Source organism: Mirounga leonina, unplaced genomic scaffold (genome assembly GCF_011800145.1).
Source record: "Mirounga leonina isolate KUSES-001 unplaced genomic scaffold, KU_Mleo_1.0 Mir_173, whole genome shotgun sequence".
NCBI classification, from domain to species: domain Eukaryota; kingdom Metazoa; phylum Chordata; class Mammalia; order Carnivora; family Phocidae; genus Mirounga; species Mirounga leonina.
The window spans coordinates 2596845-2621633 of record NW_023270447.1 but is presented as its reverse complement, the minus strand read 5'-3'; the positions used below and the strand labels follow the sequence as shown (position 1 = coordinate 2621633).

General features: G+C 59.2%; 1 protein-coding gene across 2 annotated transcripts; it reads left to right on the top strand.

Moving 5' to 3' along the window:
- The first annotated feature begins 2677 nt into the window (after nucleotides 1–2677).
- On the top strand, nucleotides 2678–24555 carry KCNC4 (potassium voltage-gated channel subfamily C member 4). Of its 2 annotated transcripts, none has more exons than XM_035017815.1 (4): nucleotides 2678–3375; nucleotides 14249–15185; nucleotides 17228–17431; nucleotides 23397–24555. In XM_035017815.1, the coding sequence occupies exons 1-4, from the start codon at nucleotides 2698–2700 to the stop codon at nucleotides 23456–23458; spliced, it is 1881 nt and encodes a 626-aa protein (XP_034873706.1). In that variant the 5' UTR covers nucleotides 2678–2697; the 3' UTR covers nucleotides 23459–24555. The 2 variants fall into 2 exon arrangements, with proteins under 2 accessions (XP_034873706.1, XP_034873707.1); XM_035017816.1 differs by having other exon boundaries at nucleotides 23335–24555.
- Nucleotides 24556–24789: the final 234 nt, after the last annotated feature.

The following is a 24789-nucleotide window of genomic DNA, read 5'->3' as shown; positions in this document are numbered from 1 at the left end:
ATCAAAGCCAGCCAAACTCTGAAATGCAGACATTAGGGACTGGACACAAAAGAGGTGTCAACAAATGTGTGTTTCTGGCTGCAGTCCAAGATGGTACCCACCTTCTCTGCATATTAGTACGGATTATCAAAGACCCCGGTCCCTTTGGTTTCCTGACCTCATTAATGAGACTTTTGCTGACAATCCTTCGCATTTGCATTGAGCTTTTAACTTTTCCTCAGAGCACACCCAGGCCCCTGTCTTGTTTTCCCAGTTTAGCCAGGTACTGCCTGATCTGGAAGTTGGATGGTGCACAGGTGTCCAGACCAGGTGTCCATCGCCTTGCATTTCTGCCTTAAAATCCTCCTTATGTCATCCGGATGGACATGGAGGCTGCCTCAAGCTGTAAAAAAAAAAAAAAAAAAAAAAAGAGAGAGAGAGAGAGAGAATTAACTTAAAGATGTAGAAGAGGCTCTGGACTCAAAAGCAAATAAAAAAAATGAATCTGGAAATTGCTCTTGGGATGAGGCCAGTAAGATCGGGCTGGAGCCTAATGTTTTGGGTATGGCAGCTTCTCAATCACTTAGCAAACAGGTTCTCAGAGGCAGGCACTGTGGGAGCTATCAAGATGAAAAAGCAGCGCGGTCTGGAAGACCTCAGGGCCAGAGAGGGGAGAGGAGACAAACTGCAATGAGTAAAACAACACAGAACCAGAAGGGGGTCGCAAGGCAGGACGCAGGCACGTGCTTCCAGGGCAACGAGGAGCCCCGGCTTTAACCTAATGATCTTTCAGGACCACGCACTCCATCCCCATAGGTGCCAGAGCTCAGGTTTTCCTCCGCCCGGACCAGGAGCCAATTCTCTGCGCAAGGCCCCCAGGTCCCCCATTCCACCGCGGGGGCTCCGGTGACGGTGACAGAGACGGTACGGAGACCACAGGCATCTTGGGCCTAGTTGGGCCTCGGAGGCGCAAGATGGGGGCGGGGTGGTTAGGAAGTCCCAACACGGTGTCTGGGACAGGAGGGGGCAGCCTCCTCCTCGCGACACCGTCTCTCCACTCCCTTCCTTCCCCGTCCTCCAGTCCGCCGCAATGCAACTGCAACAACAATGAGGAGGGGGCGACCAGAGCAGCCAGAAGGAGCGGGCGGGGGTTAGAGGTCAGGGGTCGCGAGCGCTTCGGTGTCACCGGGGCTGCAGTGGGAGGAGCTGCGGGCTCGGGAAGGCGGGGAGCCGGGCAGAAGGGGACGGCGGGGGGGGGGGGGGGAGGGACGGTGGCGGAGGCGCGCAGCGGCGGCGCGCCAGGCTGGGCGCTGGCGGCGAGGGGGTTACGCGCCTCGGCTCGGCTCGGCTCGGCTCAGCGGAGGAAGGCTGAGCTCTGCCGCCGGGGCCCTGCAGCGAGCCCGATCGGCCCCGCGCCGCGCCCCGCCCACCCCACCCCGCGGAGGGCGCGCCCGGGCGAGGCGGGGCCGGGAGGAAAAGGCGCCACCAGAGAGTGGCATCCGCTACCATCGCCGGAGGGAGATCGAGAGCCCCCTGAGGCCCAGCCCACCGGCGCCAAGGCTCCCCTTTCCTTAGGCCACCTTTCGCCCGCCTCCTGCCGCGAGCCAAGGCCGGCACCCCGCCCGGAGATGGGCAGACGCGAGGATGGCGTGGCTCCCAGCGCCGCCAGATCGCAGGAGCCCGGCGCCGGGGAGCTGCGCTGAAGCTCCCGATCGGCGCAGCCTGGGAAGCCTGCAGGTGTCCTTGGCCGCTCGGCCGCCGGAGCCCAGAACCCCGCGCCCCGGAGCGGCTCCGCCCCCCAGGCTCGGCGCTGCGCAGGACGCCCCGTCTGAGCCCCCCCTCCCCACCCCGCCCCAGCACGGCCCCCGCTGCGCAGCGCCAGCCCAGCGCCGCTCCCAGCCGCTGCCGAGCGGCGGACGCAGGACCGGAGGCTCGCTCCTGCTGGCGCGCTTGTTTTCCTGCGGCCGCCTCGCCCTGCGCAGCCCCCGCCCGCCTGAACGCCGCGCTCCGCTCAGCCCCGCCCGCCTTCCGTGCCCTGCGCTGGATTTATGAATGGGGGGAAGAGGCCACATGCCGCCGCCGCCGCCGCGTGCTGACCGCAAGCACCCCGGGCCCGCGGAGCTCCGGCTGCCGTGAGAGCGTCGGCCCGGCCCCGGCAGCCGCTCCGAGGACTTGTTGCTGCTGCGCTGCCGCCGCCGCCGCCGCGGGGAAGCCGGCCGCTCCCGGGACTCGGCTCGGTCTGCGAGAGCCGGAGGGTGGCCTGCGTGAGTGTGAGCGCGCGCGCGCGCGCCCCGGACCCTCGCAGTGCGCCTGGACTGTGCGCTAACTCGCTTTTTGGGGGTGACGGGGGGGGCGTGTCCAGAGCCCGAGCGTCTGAGTGTCCAGTCCTAGCCGGGGAGGTGTGTGTTTGCCCCTGCCTCCCCGGGTCTCTCGCCTGGGTCCTCGGCTCGCCTTTTCCCTCCTTGCCTCCCTCGCCGGAGCTGCCTGCCCAAACCCCAACCACCTGTGCACCCGAGAAACCCAACTCCTCCTGCTCTGCGCCCCGGGGGGGGAGAGGCAGGGGCAGGGCCAAGCCGCAGAGGGGACCGCCGCCGCCTCCTCCTGCCTCCTCCTCGCCTCCTCCTCGCCTCCTCCCCCTCCCCGGTCTGACGCTGCCTCCTCGGGAAGGGTGTTTGGAGGGCAGCGGCCGCCCCAAGCCGAAGCCCCGCAGCGCTTCTTATGATCAGCTCGGTGTGTGTCTCCTCCTACCGTGGGCGCAAGTCGGGGAACAAGCCTCCGTCCAAAACATGTCTGAAGGAGGAGATGGCCAAGGGCGAGGCGTCGGAGAAGATCATCATCAACGTGGGCGGCACGCGACATGAGACCTACCGCAGCACCCTGCGCACCCTACCGGGCACCCGCCTCGCCTGGCTGGCCGATCCCGACGGCGGGGGCCGGCCCGAGTCCGATGGCGGCGGTGCAGGCAGCCGCGGCAGCAGCGGCGGCGGGAGCTGCGAGTTCTTCTTCGACCGGCACCCGGGCGTCTTTGCTTACGTGCTCAACTACTACCGCACGGGCAAGCTGCACTGCCCCGCCGACGTGTGCGGGCCGCTCTTCGAGGAGGAGCTCACCTTCTGGGGCATCGACGAGACCGATGTGGAGCCCTGCTGCTGGATGACCTACCGCCAGCACCGCGACGCCGAAGAGGCGCTCGATATCTTCGAGAGCCCGGACGGAGGCGGCGGTGGCGCGGGGACGGGCGACGAGGCCGGCGACGATGAACGGGAGCTGGCCCTGCAGCGCCTGGGGCCCCACGAGGGAGGTGCGGGCCCCGGCGCCGGGTCCGGGGGCTGCCGTGGCTGGCAGCCCCGCATGTGGGCGCTCTTCGAGGATCCCTACTCCTCCCGGGCGGCCAGGGTGAGTGGCAGGAGCCTGGGTCTCCTCTTGGGTGTGCAAGGGGACCCGTGGCGGTGGGAATAGGGGCTGGCAGGAGCGGGCAGAGACTGATTTACCTTGCCTCTGCCTCCCTCCCAATTCCCTCCGGCTTCCCTGGGCCCACAGGGGACTCACAGCCCGCCCCCCCCCCCCCCCACACACACCCTCTCTCCTGCACGCCTCATCAGGAGATTGCACACTCTTGACTTACTACTTGGACCTCATCCCAGCTGCCTGCTTTGCCGCATCCCCTCCGAGGGAGGGAGTGGGGTACCCTTAGCTGAGCTCTTCCACCCCCTTCTTTATGCGCAGGCCGCCTCTCTTCATTGACCACCCCCCCTCCTCTGCAGGGCCAGCATCCTGGAGAGCTGGAATTAGGCCTCCTGCCGGAGGCAGGCAGGGTTTGGGGGAAGAAAACTGGGTGTGTTAAGCGCCTACTCTGTGGCAGGCCGCTGTATCAGCTCCTTCCATGCATGCCACCTCCTCTGAATGCTGGGGGCAGCTCCCTGTGCTGTGAAGTGTGAGTTTTGTAGAGGGGACACCAGCTTCAGCCCATGGCAGACAGAGCTGGGACCAGAACCCAGGCCTCTCATCCAGGTTTCCGGAGAACCCTTCTTTCAGGGAGATAAGTCTAGATGTCTGCCCCATGCCATGCCCCTAAGGCTTCCTGGTCACCTGGGATGGCCTGGCTTCAGTTCGACAGGAAGGGCCTAATGTTCTGGGCGCTGCAGGCTCCCGCGGTCAGTGGCCAGCCTGTGATGATCCCAGATTTGTTGCCACTTCTTTTCTTCCTGCTGCGGCACCGACTGGTTTCCCAGAAAGCCCCGGTTCAGGTTACTGCTTGAAGCGGGTATATGGGGGGAGAGGGGGGTGGCATAGGTTGATCTAGGCAAGGTCTGTCTGGTCCCTTCCCGCCATTCCCTCCCCAAGTTGATCCAGTTTCTCCCAATCCCTTTAGGTGAAAGGGGGTAGAGGGGCGGAGATATGCTTGGACAGCTTTAAAAATTCTTTAAAAAAAAAAAAAAAGAGAACCCTGGGGGCTGGAGTCTGGCTTCCCCGTTGGCAGCCTGAAGCCTGGCTGGGGTCTGTTGGAGACAGGAAAGAGCAATATGTATTGGGTCTGAGACTGCCTCTTGCTGTGGAAGCTGATCCTCACCTCTGGCCTCCCAAGTTGTCGTGTTAATGAGTCTCAGAGCTCTGTCACCCTTCCCCAGCACCTCCTGGGCTGGGCCTCCACCAAGTCATGGAAGGAAAAGTTCTACTTCCCCATCCAGGGGAGGAGGGGAGACCGAAGTGGGGCTGTAGGCCAATGCCAGACCAGGGCAGATGCAGCTCCTGCCTGAGGAACAGAGGTCTCCAGGGCCGAGGCCTACCAGGCTGGGGCTGCAGGCATCCCCAGGGCAGCCCGTGGAGGGCAGAGACCTTTTTCAGGACTGAGAGTTGAAGCCAGGGGCCAGCTGCCTTTGTTTCTTCTCCTACAGTCCTGAGATCAGCTCAGAAGGTGAGGGCCAGGTCGTGCCCTGGCCTGGGTGTGCTGTGGGTTCTGGGGACTTCTCATGCACTTCACTGACCCTGCTCGTGTCAGCTCGAGGCTATGTGCGCTAGGGGAGAGCGTCAAGTGTGGATAATTCACGTTCTTTCCAAGTTGAGAGGAGGAGGCGGTAGGGAGGCAGGAATGAGATGAAGTTAGGAGAGCTAGGTCCTATTTCTGAGCATTCTGGGGTATCTGGGGGACTTTTCGCCTTCTCTGGTTCTTCTCTTTTGGATTCCAAGGGACTGTGCCATCAATGAGTATGTTCTGCTCGGCAAACCCCAGGGTGGACCAGCCGGGGGGGCTCTCTGAGTAAGCTCAGAGCCTAGCTGGACCTTTCAATTCCTCCAGGAGCCCAAGATATTTGCCCTTTTGATATGGAATCACATCAGCCATTCCAGTTGAGGTCAGGAGTCTGGGACCAGGCAGGGTTAGTTCTTCGTATTGAAGCAATGAAGAAACCAGGATTCAGAGGTGTTGAATGTTGTTAAACACAGTTAAGTAACAACAGAGCAGGACGCCTTCCCTAGTTTCCAACTTCTGGTTGTGAATACTGATGTGAACAGCTGTATGGAGCTTAATGGCACTTGTCCCAAAAGAGGACTTGCCTCCTGCTAAGGAGTACAAGGCAGAGGCCAGCCCTTCGGTTCAGCGGTTCCTGGGACAGACAGGTGGGAATACACCATCTAAAAAAATTAATGACTGCTATTAACTGTACTTTGCATTAAGCTCTAGTCCTCCCAGTAAACTTAGAGTGGAGCTGTCCTTCCTGTTTAATGGATTGGGGCTGTGAGAAGGTAAAGATCTTGCCTGAAATGACACAGCCAGATAGTGGCATGCTGTGAGTCCAAGCCCTGCTCCTCCGACTGCAACGTGTTCTTTCCACCGAACGCGCCTGTTCTTGAGATGGAGAGGTGGCTTGTTTCTTATTCTGGCCTGGAAGGTGTTCTGAGGTTCTGTACCTCCTGTGGGTGACATCAGAAAACCCAGGGGCAGATGGGGACATCCGCAGGGACGTTGGCTCTGTTACCCCTCCAGGCCTGAGGTGTAGGTGTTCTGGGCTGTGGCCTCCCTACTGACCCTGTTTCCCCCAGGAATACCACAGCACCAGCCCCTGGGTCAGTACCTCCCCTACTCGGGGGCCTGCAGCCTCGGCCATGGCCTTGGGGCATTCACTGAAGGCCAGTAGGGCAGAGGAGTAGCGCTCCGCCCCAGGCGTCTCTCTGCACACAGCCGCTGGTCATCTGAGGAGTGCGTTATGACAGGAACAAAACAGATACAAATGGGAAGTGAACTGAGCTGATGGTGGAGCCTGCCTAGCTACTGGCCTGGCCTGCAGAGCCACTCCCGATCGGGCAGGCTCTAGGTGGGCCGGGGTGCTCACCCCTGCCCCCCTCACCGTGGCCGGGCCCATGGCGGCCGCTGCTGTGGTTCCGTTTCTGTGGCCTGAGCTGGGAGCAGGCACGACGGGCAGGCTGGTCCTGTCCCCACCTGCCCAGTGCCCATCCTCCCGGGCTCAGCCGCAGCCAGGCGGCTTCCCAGACTGAGGGGGGACCAGTGGGGGTTTGGGCAGTATGGAGAGTGGTAAAATAGGCCCTCCTCTTTTCCTGAGGGCAGACAGGAGGCCTGATGAATGGGATCCCGGGACACTCCTCTCTCTCACCCCCAACCCCTTGACGACCCAGGGGTGAGACTGGCTTCAGCTCAGTTATCAGCCCTATTGATAGTGTTAGTCGTTCTCCTTTGGCTAAATCCATACCTGGGTTAGTTTTCCCATAATGTTTCCCTTCTGAGGAGAGGATGTGACCCAAGGATCCCTGGTGCCCCAAGGAGGCAGCTGGAGCTGGGTTTTCACCTGGGTTAAGCACCCACTGGGTATCAGGTGCTCTCACCTCTTCTTTGCTCTAGGATCTCATCTGGCCCGTGTGAGGCAGGGATCATTTACCTCACTCTACAGTGAAGGAAACTGAGGCCCGGAGGGGCTTGCCCAAGGTCACACAGCTGGCGGTGGAACTAGGCTCCAAACCCAGATCTCGTGAACCCATGTCCGTGTTTGTACCATACCTGCAGAAGGTCTCTGACCTCGGGGGCCCCAGAGGGGGCCTTCTGCTCTCCTCCCATCCGTCCCCTAACTTCTCCCTCCAGACTAAAGCTCCCATCCCCTCACTCCTTAGAATTGCTCGCCTTGAGCTTGCTCTCTATTTTTTCCTCACTGTGGGACTTTAACAAAAAGAAAGGGGACTTAGTACGAGAGGACACTAGGTGTCCCCTGGCCCAGGCGGTGGAATTAAACGGAGGCCTTCTTGGAAAGAAATGCAGAGCTCTATTCCTGCTCATCGCCTCTGAAGGCCTCCAGCTTCTCTGGCCTGGGCCTTGCCTGAGACTAGCCAGTCGGTGGGCAGGACCCTCGGATCCCAAGCCCGCGGGGCTAGGGAGAGCCAGGAAGCCAAGCCTGGGAGGCAGGGTGCCCTGTCTTCCCCAGCCCCCCAGGAAGGGAGTGCCAGCATGCGCCTTCCCAGGAGCCCGAGGAGTGTCAGGCCAAGTCTGCAGGCCTCTCCCTGACCTGCCCTGAGGCAGCCTCCCAATCTCCTTCTGGGTTTGTTTTGTGTTTTTCTTTTTTGTTCTGAACAGACCAACATTTGCCTCTGAACATCTTGCCTCCGGATAATGAGGTGTTTCTGTTTGTCACCATTTGGGGTGGGGTGTAAAGTGGGGGAGGGGCTAAAATAAACTCCAGCTATTTTGGGGAGATGCGGGGAGAACGGGCAGGAACAGAGCCAGGCAGTTGGGCCTTGGGAACAGGGAGTCCCCAGGCCCCTGGCGTCCATCCGTGGACAGTGCTGGCTTGGCATGCTGGGCACCAGGGCGCTCATACCATCCTTGTTCCTGGGCAGCCAGCCTACCACCACCTCTGGCCCAGCTCCCTGCTAGGGTATTTTTTCAGGCTGGGTGATGGTGCCCCAGACCCTGGCAGGGGGCTCCATCAGGCAGTGGCCTTGGCCCACCCTGGAAAGCCACGGGAGTCGGAGAGCCCACGTGCCTGGAGGTATTGCTGGGCATACCTGTCCCCTCTGGCCCCTGTTAGTGGGGCTGGCCATGTCTCCTCGTGACAGGCTCCCCAGGACCAGGAGAAGAAGCAGGCCATCACCTTGGCTCCAGTCATTCAGAAAACATTTATTGAGTACTTACTACATGCCAGACACCAAGCTGGGCCCTATAAATATAAAGATGAGTCAGACATGTCCCTGTTCCTGAAGAGAGCTAGGTCAGGTGGGAGTAGGTAGCAGCTGAGGGAAATTATGTGACAAGGAATAGTAATAATAATACAAGAAAGATCATGAGAGGTGCCACAGGAGTCTTCAAAAATAAAGTCCAATAGGAGGTGTGAGGAGAAAGCGATAAATCCCAGCCATACGTGAGGTGAGGCAAGGCGGGGGAGAGGGTTGGCAGGCAGGGAAGCTTCCACGAGGAAACAGAAGTTAAGCTGGATAGGCCCTGCAGGATAATGACTTAGCTCCCTTAAATAATTTGTAGAAGGAGGCAGGCTATAAATAAATATATAAATAAGTAAGTTTTCAATGTGGGTAGCGCTTAACCATGCAGAGTTAGGGAAGGGGTGAATTTCCTGGCCAGGAGACCAGCCTGGGCAGAGATAGGACAGCGTAGAACGTGGATAGGCAATAGCCAGGAATTGCATTTGGCTGGATAAGTTCTTGGCCAGTGATCTGGGCTGGACCAAATTTCTCTTGGGGCCAGACTCCTTAGCTCTCAGCCCCCCAGAGGCCTCTAGAAGCCCCATGTGCTGGCTTTGGCAGGAGGTGGGCATAGGTAAAGGCAGGAGGTGGGCATGGGTAAAGGCTGGCTCTGGTCCCTGGAATGGGATGGGAGGTCCCAGGGCCAGGGTCTGCTCCTAGGGGAGCCTGCTAAGGGAGAGGAGCAGGGGTCTCTAGGCTGGTCCTGGGCCTCATAGTGCAGGCCCTCATTCAGGAGCCCAGGCACAGCTGAGAGACGCCTTGCCTGGCAGACTCTCTCCCCTTTCCTGCCTCTGAGTCCCCAGGGCTGCCTACTCCCTTTACAGCACTGCCCGGGCACGAGGATCTTACTTCCCCAGAAACCTCAGCTCCTCATCCCATCCCCACAGATCTTCCTCTGCAAGTGTCTTTGGCTGTGTTCTCAAATTTCTCTTCTCCTACACTTCATCCTTAATATAGGTTTTGGGCATGAGTCTTCTTATGTTTATCTGTCCATCTGTCTCCTTGGCCCTTTCTCCTTGGGCTCCCCTCCCCTGCCCCCGCTGATTATATTCAGTTCCCAATGACTGGTGTCTGTCACCTCCCCCCTACCCCCCCGACCCAGCCTGTGCCAGATTCCTGAGACACTCTAGGCTCTGTGCTGAGTCTTACAAATACCGTTTCTTTTAATCCTTAAAACAATCCCATCAGGTGGGCACTGTTCTCATCCCTTCAACACATCGAGCATACTGTAGCCTCAGGGCCTTTGCACTGCCTCCTCCCTCTGCCTCTTGAGCTTTCCTGGATCTTCACATTCCTCACTCCCTCACTCCTTCAGGTCTCTGCTTAGATGTCACCTTGGCTAAGGCCTTGCCTCATCACCCGATTTGAAATACTTCCCTCACCCTCATACTTACTCCCTTTACTCTGTTTTTCTTTCTAACACTTATAGCATCTGACATACAATGTACTTTACTTACCTGTTGACAGTTTCCTTCTACGAGAATGTAAGGCGTAAGGGGCAGGGGTGTTTGTTTTGTTTCCTGCTGTTCCCCAGCACCCAGAACAGTGTCTGGCATGTAGTAAGCACTCAATTTCCATTTTATGGGCAAAGATGCGAAGGCTCAGAGAGGTTAAGAACTTTGCCTAAGGTCTCTCAGGCAGTCAGTAGCAGAGCCCACCTTGGACCCAGAAGTGTGGACTTTAGATTTCCACCACCGATTATCTCAGGTTGAGCTCGGTGAAGGAGGCCCATGACAGGGCTGACCCCACCAGCTTAAACACGTGGGTCTCCGGACCGGCGGGTCCCCCAAGGGGACACAGGCAGCAGGAAGCTTGAAGGAGCAGCGCTTTCCTGCACAGAGGCTAGGAACCTCCAGCCCAGGGTGGTGGGGCCCTCCTGCAGCCTTCCAGCAGGGAGAGAGTACCTGCTGGCCAGACCAGTTCACACAAGCAGTTTTCCACATGGGCAGTTTTGTCTTCGGGCAGAATCTATGCCCTGTGTCCTCAGGCCATGGAAAGAACTGACGGATTCAGCCATGGGAAGGAACCAGGGCAAGTCCCTCCTCCCCCGGCCTCAGTTTCTTGGTTTGTAAAACACAGAAAAGGATGAGCTTCCAGGACCCTTCGCTCCTAAAAAGCAAGGATTTTGTGATTTTTCTGGCTCCAGATCCAACTCCGCTTTCAGAAGCTGCGCCCAGGGGTCTGTGGAGGCCCCCACACCTCCTGGGCTCGGCCACTGTTTACTGAGCACATACTATGGGCCAGATACTTGCCAGGTAGAAGCTCACTTAGTCCCACAGTAACACCACCCGGTGCCCACCAGTGCTGTCCCCGTTTTGTAGTGAGGGACAGGTACGAAGCACGCCATTTACCTAGTGAGGGCCCGGGCCAGGGTGGGGGACCTAGGCTGTCGGACCCCAGGGCTCCTTAGCTCTTTGCGCTCGCTCTCTGCTCGGCAGGGGCCGATGGAAAGGAGGCATGGGTGCCCTGCTGGCTATAGAGGATGGCCTCACAAGGCTCCAGCTCCAGGCCTTAATGCCTAAATTGGGTGATTTTGCAGCCACTGCCTCCTTCCTTGGCCCTTTTTTGTCCTCAGAAGCCCTCAATCAAGAGAGTGGGAGGAAAAAAGCAGTGTCCCTACCACCAGAGGGGAAGGCCTGGTGAAGGGCCTTGATTGCGCTTGCCTAGGACCACCACTTACGAAATAACTCAGTTTGGGAATAACTTAGGGGAGAAAAGGAATAACTGGGGCCCCGAAGGGGGACCTGTAACCTCGGGACCCACGTGGGGCAGCGTGCCAGAGCCCAGATACCTGCGTCTATCATAGCTCGGCCTCAGGTCTGTCTGTCTCCTCGGGGAGGGAGGGCTTTCTGGGGCCTGCCTGCCGTTGGCTGCCAGCCCTGGAGAGGTCACACGAAGGGGTCACCAAGGAGGAGGGGACTGTCCCCACTTGTTTGGTTAGAGGGCAAAGTGGAAAGAACTCTGAGCGGAGAGGCAGGAGACCTGGCCTCAGTTTGATCCTGAGCCAGTCATTTTCCCTCTTGTGCGTCTGCTGCCCCTGAGAAATGGGCACCCGTGGGTGGATACCCTTTCCCTGCCCCATCTTCCGGGAGGGCGGAGGTGAGCGGTATGAGTAAATAGACACAACAGTTCTGTGTTTTAAAAGCACAGCGAAAATGAGTGAACACTGCAGGAATTCAGGGGGTTGTCCCCTAACGCGGGAGGAGGAAGGAGCTTGGAAGGAGCTGGGCACACGCCACCCCCCCGCCCCGAGCCCTCTGCTCAGCCCCTTGGCAGCTCTTCCTGAACTTGTTTTTCCAAATCACTAATTAACTTCATGCTTGGCTCCCAGGCGGGCCAACTCTCCTGGCTCACTTTTCCTCGGAGAGAGCGAGCTCCTGCTTCCCATGCTTCCTGGCAGAGCCGGGATGTGCTGTCCCCACCCCTGACCCCAACCCCCTCTGCTTCTGGGGATTGGGGGGGGCAGTGCCAGGACTCTGGGTTCCCAGCATCTCTGCAGCCAGGGGACAGGTCCCTCCACCAGTTCATCTCTGGATGGCCACGGAGAGCCCGCAGGCTGGAGCCATTTGCCTAAGGTCCATATCAGCCTATATTGCCTTGCTAGCCCATTTCTCAGAGAAGTAAAATGAGGTCAGAAAAGGAACTTGAAATTTACCTTCACAGGAAAGCAGCAGACAGGAGAAGCTCCAGGCAAAGCTGTTCAAGGAGGGAAAGTGTGATCTGTGGCCTGCCACGTCCCTTCTCCTTCCTCACTCTATCTGATCAACCCGTCCATGTTCAAGTGTAAATAAGATGTCTTAGTGTGTGATGGGTGCCTGTCTTAAGCCAAAGGTACATATCCCTCAGGGTGAAATAGCAGTCATCAGGGAGCTGGTGGGGGCAGTGCTGACGGTTCAGAGAAGACTTTCCTGGGTCTGTGAATTGATCCTGCCTGGGGGTGGTGAAGACTGTGTGGGGTAAAGAGAAGGTGCAGCCTCTGAAGTTAAACCATGCTGAGTTCAAGTCTGCCTTCCACCCCTTCCAGGCTGTGTGACCTCAGGCAAGCACAGAACCTCTCTGACTCTCAGTTCCCCGTCCGTAAAGCGAGATGATGGGGCTTACCTCACAGGGTCACAGGGAGGACTGAAGGCGGTAACATGTATCAAGTGCCCAGCCATGCCAGGACAGAATAGACCGCTAATGGATGTCTGTTCCCAAGTTGTCTCCTCAGACCCGGTCCTGCTTCAGAAGCCCCGGAGATGCTGCTGCTTCATTTTCCCAGCTCCCCTTGTATTCTCCATTGGTGTTCGGCAGTAGTAAGAGCAAGGCGTGCCTTCTCTCCCTCCCAGCGCAGACTCTCAGGGAGCAGGGCATCTCCCAGAGGCACCATTAGACAGGAGGCAACGCCATGGTCAGGTGGAAATCAGGGCGGGTCAGGCGTGGGGGTTGCCAAGTGGTCGTGGGCCCACAGTCCTTCCTCATGCACCTGTTTGAAGCGCAGCCCTCTGCTCGGGAGGAAGCCCATCCCCACGCTCCACAGGACAGGCAGCGGCAGGGGGCGTAGACCTCGGCAACAGGTACCCTGACAGTGGTGAATAATAGATGAAGGCTCCCTAATTGGTGTTATCACACATGCATTTCCTCTCCATTCATAATGGCTGGACACTTAAACCTCTGCCGAGCACTGCTGTCATCATTCTAGCTGAGATCCCAGCAGCTGTCTGGACCAGCCGCTGCCACACTCCGATCCCAGTGGGTGCAGTTTATTTTCTGTTGGAGCTCAGTGTCCCAGGAAATGTCAGTTGTCGGGAAGGGAAGGGGTGGTTATTCTGAGCAGACTCCTCCTGTCTCCTGCCATGGAGCATGCTGCCTTCTTTCAGATGCTTCTCACTGTCTGGGCAGTTAGCTGGGACATTTTAAACTGAGAGGTGGGGGAGAGGGGCTGGGACGTGGGGCTTGAGGAGGGGGGGTGGGTCATGGCTGGAGCTTAAAGACTCAGCTGGCAGAAAGAGGCCCAGGGTCATTTCCTCCAGCCCCCTGTCTCTGGGCATACCCCTCAATGCAGCAGACCTCAAAACGTAGCGTGCATCAGAATTACCTGGAAGTTTTGTTAAAACAGATTATGGGCCCTACCCCCAGTATTTCTCATTCAGTAGGTTTACGCGGGGCCCGAGAATCTGCGTTTCTAACTAGTTCCCAAGCGATGCTGCTATTGGGCCGGGGCCTCACTTTGAGGACCACTGTCTTAAAGCCTAGTTACTCCAAGTGTAGTCTGTGGACCAGCAGCCTCACGGGAGAGTTTGTTAGAAATGCAGAATCACAGGGCCTGCCCTCAACCTCCTGAATCAGAATCACATTTTACAAGATTCCCAGATGATTTATATACAGTTTGGGAAGCTTTGAGGCCCGGCAGGACTGCAGGGGCACAGAGCTAGGCAGGAGGCGGGGCCAGGCAGCTATAGTTCTCCGTCTGTCTTCTGTGCACGGGGACAAAGACTGGGAATACTGCCTTAAAACACCCAAGCAGATGGATAAAGACCCTCTGAGGAGGGAGCTCCAGCCCCTGACTGTGTACCTTTTTTTTTTTTTTAAAGATTTTATTTATTTATTTGAGAGAGAGAGAATGAGAGACAGAGAGCACGAGAGGGAAGAGGGCGGAGGGAGAAGCAGACCCCCCGCTGAGCAGGGAGCCCGATGCGGGACTCGATCCCGGGACTCCAGGATCATGACCTGAGCTGAAGGCAGTCGCTTAACCAGCTGAGCCACCCAGGCGCCCCAAATTCTTTTTTTTTTTTTTAAAGATTTATTTATTTATTTGAGAGAGCGAGAATGAGAGGGGGGAGGGTCAGAGGGAGAAGCAGACCCCCCGCCGAGCAGGGAGCCCGATGCGGGACTCGATCCCGGGACTCCAGGATCATGACCTGAGCCGAAGGCAGTCGCTCAACCAGCTGAGCCACCCAGGCGCCCCTGACTGTGTACCTTAATCCTGCCTCTCGCCACCTAACAATTGCCCAGTGGCCCCTGCCCCCCCCCCCACAGGAGGGCACCCAGCCGGCCCTGATAGCCGCCCCACTCTCCTCCCTGCCCGCAGGTGGTGGCCTTCGCCTCTCTCTTCTTCATCCTGGTCTCCATCACCACCTTCTGCCTGGAGACCCATGAGGCCTTCAACATTGACCGCAACGTGACAGAGATCCACCGGGTGGGGAACACCACCAGCGTGCACTTCCGGCGGGAGGTGGAGACGGAGCCCATCCTGACCTACATCGAGGGGGTGTGTGTGCTATGGTTCACGCTGGAGTTCCTGGTGCGCATCGTGTGCTGCCCTGACACGCTGGACTTCGTCAAGAACCTGCTCAACATCATCGACTTCGTGGCCATCCTGCCCTTCTACCTGGAGGTGGGCCTGAGCGGCCTGTCCTCCAAGGCGGCCCGAGACGTGCTGGGCTTCCTGCGCGTGGTGCGCTTCGTGCGCATCCTGCGCATCTTCAAGCTCACGCGCCACTTCGTGGGGCTGCGCGTGCTGGGCCACACCCTGCGCGCCAGCACCAACGAGTTCCTGCTGCTCATCATCTTCCTGGCCCTGGGGGTGCTCATCTTTGCCACCATGATCTACTATGCTGAGCGCATTGGCGCCAGGCCCTCTGACCCGCGGGGCAATGACCACACCGACTTCAAGAACATCCCCATCGGCTTCTGGTGGGCGGTGGTCACCATGACGACGCTGGGCTACGGGGACATGTACCCCAAGACCTGGTCAGGCATGCTGGTGGGGGCGCTGTGTGCACTGGCTGGCGTGCTCACCATCGCCATGCCCGTGCCGGTCATCGTCAACAACTTCGGCATGTACTACTCCCTGGCCATGGCCAAGCAGAAGCTGCCTAAGAAAAGAAAGAAGCACGTGCCCCGGCCGCCTCAGCTTGAGTCACCCATTTACTGCAAGTCTGAGGAGACCTCGCCCCGGGACAGCACCTACAGTGATACCAGCCCCGCTGCCCCAGAAGAGGGTATGGTTGAGAGGAAACGGGCAGGTGAGATTGGGGGTTGGGAAGGAGAGCCACCTCTCCCCCAGTGGCCCAGGGAGTCCTCAGATGAAACTCAGCCCTTGGAATTTGGGGTTGTGCTTTACTACTCTGGGCTTCCCTGAGTATAAGATGTGCCTTTAAGAGTGCAAAGTATTGAGGCCCAATCTCTATTTCTTGGTGTTCCAGTAGCTTTCCGAACATCAGGGTTTGTGGAGTGTCCCACCCAATTTAGGCTGTGATGGGCAGTGCACGGGTCTGTAAATTCCAGTACCACCTTGGCCACTGTGCTGTGTGACCTGAGACCAGTCACTTACCCTCTCTGATCCCCACCTGGTAAATGGGAATGATCTCCTACTCCCAGGACGTTGATGAGACCCAAACAAATGACAGATATGAGAGGACTCTGAGAAGTAAAAACCACTTTACAAGCATCAGGCATTGTCGTTATTAGCTAGAGAGCCCGGCAGCTGTTCTTCCAAGGTGCATCAACGCATGAATCATTTCTTTCCAAACACTGGAGTCTGATGTCTCTTGGCCTAATAAATGTGATAACGTAACAGCAGTGGGAGGCTGCCTTCTGTTCAGCACAAGCCTAGATTGAGTCCTGGGCTCAGTGTTTAACACGGGAGGGGAGGGAACCAAGAGCGAATAGCCCAGACAGAATCGGGCAGGGGCAAAGGAAGTGTGGAAGAAAATGACACCTGCATCCTGGAGGGGGAGGGCCTGAGGGCCTGGATCCTGTTCTGCAAGGATGGGAAAGGCCACCCCTGGAAAGCTTGCTTCCACCTGAGTCAAGAGATGGGAAAGGAAATCAGCTTAACCCACAGCAACTTGGAGTTAGGTTGGAGAGCGGGAACCTAAGGGTTAGGTATGGGGTGGGCTCCGGAGGGAGGTCTGGGATTCCTAGTCTGGGGAGCCCTTGGATGCCAGGCCATCTGGGAGCTGGGGTGGGCCAGGAGACAAAGGTAGCAGCTTCTGGCCAAGCTCTGGGGGCAAAGTGGGACTCGTCCTCCATGGGGTGCCTGACTCGAGACACTCACCTGGCCTGTTGGTGGGTGCCCATTGTATATGCTGGGGCTACTCACTCCCTGGGGCCACTTGGGGGCCTGGGTCTTCCAGAGACCTTGATGGAACAGCACCCTTCAGTCTCCCCGCTTCTCCCGCATCATAGTGGTTCCCCCTTCCCTGATCCCTGAATGTAAATCTCCCAGCCCGGGCCCCAGGAAATTGGAGCTGTACCCTGAGGGCCGTTCAGAGCTCAGAGAGAAACCTAGTATCAGAATGGACAAGCCCCTGCACCCGCTGCTCGGTGCACACTTACCATGGCCCCATCAGCTGTGCCTCAGCCTGACTAACTGCTTGGCCATGGTCAGGGCGTCCCTGGCCAATGCCGAGGCCACTGCCTTCAGACCGAGTGGGCCCCTCTCCAGAGCCGAGGGCCCCCCTGCACTGCCGCCTGACGGAGGCCGGGGCTTGGGGCTCAGAGCCCAGAGCAGTGGGAGCTGCGTCCGAGCCTCTTCGGTATGGGGCTCTTCCCCATACGGCTGAGCCCCGAGCAGAGGGCTCCGAGTCCTTCAGGCACTTGACAATGCCTTCGATGCCCAGTGAACAAGAGTGCCTCAGGGGGCCCAGGGAGATGGCCATGGAAGCCACTTTTTGGTTTAACCCTGACCGTGCCAGCCCTCATCCCAGCAAGCCAGGCGTTCTCTGAGGGAATGCAAACTCATCCAAGGGTCAGCCTGAGCCAGACCCAAGGAGGAAGAAGAGTCTGCCACCAGCCTCGGGCTAATCCCGTGGGGCAGCCTGCGGCGGGCAGATTTCAGGAACCCCTGCTTAGGGTATCTGCGGCTCCGTGTCCCAGGAAAGACGCCGGGCCGAGGCTGAGAGGGAAGCAGGTGCCCCCTGCCCCCTGGCCCTCGCAGGGAGATGCCAGGCCCCTTTGGGTCGGGGAAGTGACACTCTAGGTCCGGGATCTGACACCCCAGGCAAGCCCGGAGGAAGGCCTGGGCAGCCCCTCACACAGCCTCCTTTCTGTCTGCCCCCTTTAGACTCCAAGCAGAACGGTGATGCCAATGCGGTGCTGTCAGACGAGGAGGGAGCTGGCCTCACCCAGCCCCTGGCCTCCGCCCCCACCCCTGAGGAGCGCCGGGCCCTGCGACGCTCTGGCCCCCGGGACAAAACCAAGAAGGCGGCCGCCTGCTTCCTGCTCAGCGCCGGGGACTATGCCTGTGTTGATGGCAGGGTCCGGAAAGGTATGGCTCCCCAGGCCGGGCAGGGGGAGAGCCCCCGGGGAGCTGAGTCTCCCCAGTGTCCCCCGCAAAACGTGAGGTCCCCTCCTTCCCTGAGGCCTTGGCCACCATCTCTTCTGCCTTGGATGTGTCCCCGCTTTTAAGATAGGTACCTGATCTCCCAGTCCCTGGATTAGAAAGGCCTCGGGCATCCCCCGGAGGTACACAGAGCCCAGCACCCCCCACCCTAGATACCCACAGGGAAGACAAGCACTAGAAGGTAAGGGGATACCAAGTCAGGGGCCCCTGCCTTTGCGCTCCATTTGATTACCCCTTCTCCCTCTGGTTCCTGCTGCAACCTTGAGGCCTGGCTCCCCAGGGTCAGTGCCACACTTTCCCCAGACCTCCCTGAAACACAGCTAAGGTTTCCCAAGTAAGTGATCCTGAGAGATGCCAACAACATTCAGGAGTCAGGGCAAGAATGAGCTGCTGCCGTGAGGTCTTTGGAGATCCTGGCACAGGCCCTACCTCCTCCATCCTGCACGCGGCGGCAGGGGGAATGGGGGGGGTGGTCCAGGAGCCCAGGAGGGGCAGACCCGTCTCTGTAGGCCTCTTGAGGCAGAGCCAGAGGGTGACCAGGAGGCGGGGATGGGGGTAGGGGTAGGTAGGGAATATGTGTCCCTCTGAAGTATGCTCTGAAGGATTTGGAGGGTTCAAGGAAGTAGCCTCTTCTCTCCGGTAAGGGAAGGCTGAAATTCTGTCAACAGGCCCCAAGCTGTGGCAGAAGCTGGGCAGCGGAGCTGGGGAGTCCTTGCCTGCAAAAAAGGGGTCAGAAATGACCGAGGAGGGTAGAGGGCCAGTAGTGGCTGAGGACAGGAGTCTCATGAGCAGGTGCTCCTGCCCAGTTTCTGATCCCCTTTTTGTCTTTTGTGCCCTGTCCCTGTGACATAACCTGCCTAAACACTTAGTTCCAGGATAAACCTTGACTCCCCCCCTCCCCCCCGCAAAAAAGCTTGTCCCTGGGTTCTCAGGCCACTTCTTAACCTGCCCTCTTTTAGCCAAATTTGCCTCCCCCCAACCCCTGCCAAACTTCTCACTATCCCCAAACCCCAGACCAAGTCTGGGTTGAGTGAGGTGGGGCAGTGGCTGCTACAGGATTAGCCTGTGATGCCTCTGTCACCCCAAGGATGTCCCCTGGCCCGCCCATCCCATGCAGCCTGCAGGGCACCTTCCCAGCCCCTGTCCCCATGGGATCCCCAGGGCACCCTGACCCTAACCAGGCCCTGAGAGGTGTGTGTCCCGCTCTGCTGGACATATGTCCTGCTGGGTGGCAGCAGCGAGGGCAGCCATCTGGCAGCTGGAGGGAGATGGTCCAGAGGCCCCAGCTACAGGGCTGCAGATGGAAGGTCCTCAGAACACTCACACCATCTCCTGTGTCCCTCTGGTCGCCCCATCCTCTGCGTGCCCCAATCCTTGGGCTCTGGATGTGCTGGTCCCTCCTGCCCCCCATCACAAACATGCGGAGGCTTCTACTGTGTCATGGTTTAGCCCCAGAGACTTGCTTTGGCTGGAGCACGCTAAGTGACGGCCCAGGATGTGGGGCAGGGGGGACCCCACCTCCCATGTAGGGCTTGAGCAGAGTGCCGAGCACCCCAGTTTTCACACCGGTATTGGCAGGGGCTCAGTGGCAGCGTGGAAGAGGTGTGAGGGTGCAAGTCAGGAGGGACCGTGAGGTCCTGGGGACTGGGTCACACCCAGGGCAGGGGTTGCACGTGTGCGTGCATGGGCCGGAGAGTCTGGATCGCACACAGCGCCAGATCCCTCTGGGTGCTTCTGTGGCCCGGCTGTTTTCTTTTCAAGATGCCTCCACACTGCTTCTTGGCAACAAGCATGTAGCTCAGCCAATTAGAGTGACCTTCGAGAAGGAACAGGTGGGTTGCTGGGAAACAGGCCCTGCTAAGCAAGCGTGGCAATTAGCATCGCCAAACTCCCAGTAAGCACGCGGCAACTTTCCCCGTGCCAGACCATGCCTCCCTTCTCTGCACTCGGGCTCCGTGTAGGACCTGGAGCGGGGAGCCCGGGGCTCCTTCAGCCCTGGGCACAGACCCCATGGTTAGCCTCTGGCTGCCCGAGTGTCAGAGTGTGAACTTCCTGGGAGGACGGGGACCAGTGCTAATCAGGGCTGCTTAGGATTGAGAAGGAGTCTGCTGGAGGCTATGGGGTCTTTGTGTGGCTGGTGGAAACTTACCTGGGGACAGTGACAGGGCAAAGATCAGCTGTGGGTCCCTGAGGTCTGTCCTCTGAGCCTAGGTGACCTGGAAGCCAGGAGAGTCAGGGAGCCTTCTCCGGGTGGGCCAGACCCCTCAACCAGCAAGGGGCCGCCTGCCCCGCAGGGTCCCCCCCGAGCATGGATCCCACGGAGCTGCTCAGACGAGGAGCCATGCCCCTCTGACCCATGTGCCTTTTCTTCACCAAGGCTGTGCAAAATCCCGGAGTCTAAACAACATAGCTGGAGCAGGAGGAACCAGTCTGGGGCTGTCTCCACTGGCATCGAGATACAGCTCACCCTACCCTCCAAGAAAGCTCCTGCTCTCCCACCCCTTCCGCCCTCTCACCAGCCCTCCCCCTGGGCCCCCGGCCCCTTAGCCGCGCCCTCGGCTCTCCCCACCTCTGGGCGCACACATGCCCTCCAGCCCTCATTCCTCCGGAGGCCTGAGGGAGCCGGGCAGGAGGCAGAGGAACCCAGGCCCCCGAGCCTCTCCTCCACAGCACCCAGCTCCCCAGAACGTTCAGCTCTGGAGCCTGAGAGCAAGGGGGAGATGGCTCCCAGGGCTCCTCTCGCACTGATCCCCCGCCTCCCCGTCCTGAGCCGGAGCTGCCGGCACCCCCAGGACCTGTGCCTCTGGGCCTTGCCTCCCCTCAGGGTCCCACCTTCATCATGGCAAATGCATTCCCAGTCCTCGTGGCCTTTAGTCAGTAACCAGCCTGCGACTGAGTATCTCTGTCTGTCTGTCTGTCCATCCCACACCCAGACCAGCAAAGAATAAGGCCGTCCCGTGGGGCACCCCGATCTCTGCTGGTGCGCAGGGAGCTAACTGGTCAGGGGAGCGGTGCCCCCCTGGGAGAGGAGGCCTGATGGTCTCCAGCTCCGGTCTGGCCTGCAGGTGGGGTCCCTAGGGCCCCACGATTGGCTGCCTAGGCACGGGAATGCCCTCCTCTTGGGAGTGACGTCCGGCGACAGCAGAGCCCGGCATCCCATCTGCGCCCCAGCAGCCGTATCTCTCCCGAGCTGCTCTCTCTGCTTCCACGAGTTTTTCTTCCCTCCTTCTCCTGCTGCCTCAGACTCCCAGCCCTGCCTGAGTCACCTGCCGCTCCCAGCCAGCCTCTGCGCTCTGGATTGCTGCCAGAACCGGAGACTCATCTAATTTCTATAATTAAGTGTATTCATTTACCTAACGAGCCCGGGAGCACAACAGGTTTGTGAGTCATTGAGGGAGCAGGGGCGCGCCCTGGGCAGGGGCAGCCGAGGGGAAGTGTGGGGACAGAAGCCATCCCGCCCCCTCCCGCTCCTGCGCAGGCACCCTGCCACTCCCAGGCAGGGCAGGGCTGGGCTGGGCCAGGCTGCAGGTGGCCCCTCTCCAGCAGCGAACCGGGGGAGGCTCTCCAGGCCCCCTCGGCCCCAGAAACGCGGAAGGCCTCAGCCAAGACATTTCCTGTTTTACCTGATGGGAATTAGACCTGACAGTGGAGCTGTGCGCCTGGCAATTTTTAGAGTCAGATTATGCAACTTTGGAGAGGGAATGACTAAGGTCCATATCTGCTCCTTCCAGGGTGGGCAAAGATAGGAAGGGCAAGACAGCATTCAGGGACTCAGCAGGAGGCCGGGGAGTCTGGAGGCCGCCCCGAATGGTGAACTGGGCAGAAAGGTCAGATCATTTCATGAGGGTTGGGTGATGTGACAAGCCTGGGCCAGGAGCACCCCCCTTTCAGTGCCCTCTGTCTTCAGCCTGGGGCAGACACAGGAATGTGCCTTCCAGAGAAGTCTGTCCACAGTGGGCCCTGGGATACCCCAGCCCTGCTGTGGTCATGGGGCCTGTCTCCTGCTTGCTCTCAGAATGAAGTGTCCCCCTAAGAGGTGAGAAAATAAAGGGGCATCCATATGACCACGCTTCAAGAGGGGACAGGCCCCTTCAAGTGACAGACAGGGAAGCCCTGTGGAGCAGGATGGAGACTCTAGGTGCCCTCTCACAGCTGGCCCTGGGAGCCCAGCTGCTGCTCCTTGGTGAGGACAGATTCAGTCTTGTCCCCACAGGGCTCCCTGGCACCCGGGTCCTGCCCCCGGCAGGGACGTGATGAGCTAGGTGTCCGGTTTAGCGCGGACACCACAGCTCTTCTGTGCTCGGGCTTGCCTCCCGGGCTCAGGGAGCCGAGGCGGCTATTTCTGTGGCGGCCCTCAAGTTGTCAGGAGTCCAAGTTTCCACGGCACCCACCTCCTCCTTCCCTCTCTTCCCTCCCACAGGGATGGGCATGCTCATGGCACCCCTCTGGTGGGTACAGCTGTCCCTGGGCGACATGATGCGGGAGTGCCAGGCTGGAGCCCCTCGTGCCTTGGGAGATGGGCTCCCGCCTGTCCCCCCACTGGCTCTCTGGCTTCTGTAGGGGAAGCACAGGACCTGGCTAACAGGACAGCTGAGGAGGCTGTCTGGCCCAGCTACCTCTCAGGACTTCTGGGCCTCCCAGGGCCCTGCCTAGGGAGGCGGCTGCCTGCACGGGCCTCAGCTTATCCAGACCTGGGGCCTCGCACCTCAGGGGGAGACTCTCTCTTCCACCTATAATCTGAGAGCACAGTTTGCTTTATGTTGCACGTGGACTTGGACCTGTACCCATTACTTTGTCTCGGAGAAACCTTTCCCCCACGGCTGGGGCCCACTCCCTCCCAGCAGAGCAGGGAAGCTGCCCAGATAGGAGCTGTTAACCTTACTTACTGTTAACAGCCATAGAGGCCATTTCTCAACCCCCAGGGCTTCTGGGAGGAGCTATGAGCTGGAACCAGAGGGGAAGACGTCTGTTCAGCATAGGCCCGGAAGTCACCCTTTCCCAGAGCCCCCTGGGAGAGGAGGGCCTCCTCTGCCCTGGCCAGCGTATCACCGTGAAATGCCCGCCCCTCACAGCAGCCTCGTTCCCTGCCCTTCCTGTGCCCCCACTGGGAAGGTGGGAGAAGGGAAGGCCCACGCCACCGACATTCCAGGCTGAGGATGGGATGCCGAGAAGGGCTCGCTGAGCGGTTGGGTTTCTCAGTAAGATGCTCTTTTCTGGCTTTGTCTCCTGAGATGGATACATGGGTCCTCCCTGACCTTCCCCTTCAGTATCTACCCTCCAGCTGTTCCAGCTCTGTTCCCACCAGATTGAGGAAGGGGGGCTGGGCACACAAGGTAGCACACTCAGGAGCCTTCTTCACTAGCCCGCCTGGGACAGTGGGGTAGCCCCAGCTAGTGATGGCGGGTGGAGCTATGTGGGGGAAGGGAGCCCAGGTTGGACCACAGGCCACACCAGGAACCTCCCCCACTGCGTCCGTGCCAGGCTTCGGGGTTGTGGTCCCTCCACCCACTGCACTGGGGTTGCGAAGACCTGAGGGCTAGGGATTCCTGGAGCTCATTACCTGAGCAGGTATGGAGATAAAGCTGTAACATGACCTAGGAGTCACTTGGCCTAGCTCTGGGTAGGCAGCTAGGGGCTGCAGGAGGGGCTCCCCCCATTCCCTGACCCATCGTTGCGCTTCCTGGCCTCTTTGCCCTGGGTCCCCATGCCTTCCAGCTCTGCTCCTGGCCTAGTCCTTAGCCCACAGGCTGTGGGTCCGCAGCTGGCTTCCTTCTAACGTCTCATTCTTTGTTTCTCCCTTTCTTTTGCTGAACTCCTTGCCCCCCCAGAAGGCAATGTTGAGCCGAAAGCGTGCGTCCCAGTGTCTCACACCTGTGCTCTTTAAACACAGAGACCTGCCAAGACGCCCTCTCGCCCAGCTATGCCCAGGCTGAAGTCCTCACCCTCTCTTAAGCGGCACCAACGTGAGAGAGGCAGGCAGACAGACAGAAAGCCAAAGGCTTAGGGAAACTCTGGAACCCTGGCAAGAATCTTTCTCTGGGAAAGACTCAGAGATCCTTGTTTGCACAGGACTGATGGAAAACCTCCCATGTGACCCTCCGGGCCCAGAGCCATCTGGGTCCGATGTTCTGTTCTGTTGTACACTGAAGAGATATATATGCACATATAGTGTCTATATTCATACATACTATACTCTTGTGTGTAGTGCACGTGCTGTTGGTGGTCTGTCTTCTTTGTTAGGCTGTGTCTCCCCAAGCCCGGGCCCCACCCCCAGGTCCCCCCAGACCCCCCCAGCCCCGCCCCCTTTCCCCTTCACTGACTCCTTGTTTCTGCTGAACATGTATGTGGAATGTCCCAGGAAAAGAGCATCTGGGAACGGCCAGTCCCACTGGGGGATCCCAGGCTAGACTTGCCCTCTTGGGGTTGTTTCCCCTGTGGCCAGTGGTCTGTGGAAGGCCCGCTTGCCCCCCAGGGTCACTGCTCCACAAGCCCCACCCCACCCCAGATTGGGGTTCTACCTCCCACCCTCGCCCCAGTTTTGGGGGACTTCCAAGGGGCTCCTCTGCAGCTTCTCCCACTCCTTCCTCCACCTTACCTCTGTCCTGGACTGAGGGGGGAGCGTTTTGTCTTTTTTTATTTGGGGGGTTTTGTTCTGTCTCCTTTGTCCGTTTGTTTTCAAAGATGCTGCTGGGCAGACGGGCAGGGAAGGGGTCTGTCCGCCCATCCGGCTCAGGGGTCTGAGAAGGGGAAGGCTCGGGCGAGCGGAGACCAGTTGCAATACTGTACTTCCTGGCCGGTGGCCAGAGGACCGTGCAATAGCAGAGGCCAGGTGACCCCTTCGACCTTGGCCTCTGCCCCTCCCGCGGCCCTCCCTCCCCACTCCCCCACCCTGTCCCTCCCTAGTGTTGGTCAGTCCTTTTCTAAAGCTGTCCCCTCGTGTGTGTGTGTGTGTGTGTGTGTGTGTGTCTGAGGCATGCCTAGGCTGGGCCCTGCCGCCCTGTCTGCATGCCTTCCACTGTCATGTTGTGCTCGAGCCCCAATAAAGACATCTGGAGCATCCTGCTGCACCTGCCACGAGTGACTGCCTCCGCCTCTCCTTTCTGGCTCTGTGTCTGTGGGGACGTCCCCGGGCTTCCACCGCAGCACCTGAGAAATGCAGCACACTCCTATCATAGCCCTGGCCCCCGCCCCAGGAATCATCGATACCTAGCCACCCCTGCATTCAGAGCTAGACACGAATGCTCAGAGAGGGGAAAGGATTGCCTGGGGTCGGGAAAGGAAAA

Coding starts and splice junctions, on each gene's coding strand:
- KCNC4 (XM_035017815.1), top strand. CDS start 2,698: ATGATCAGCTCGGTGTGTGTCTCCTCCTACCGTGGGCGCAAGTCGGGG. Junction 15,186..17,227: donor GGTTGAGAGGAAACGGGCAG/GTGAGATTGGGG, acceptor TGCCCCCTTTAG/ACTCCAAGCAGAACGGTGAT. Junction 17,432..23,396: donor TGATGGCAGGGTCCGGAAAG/GTATGGCTCCCC, acceptor CTTTAAACACAG/AGACCTGCCAAGACGCCCTC.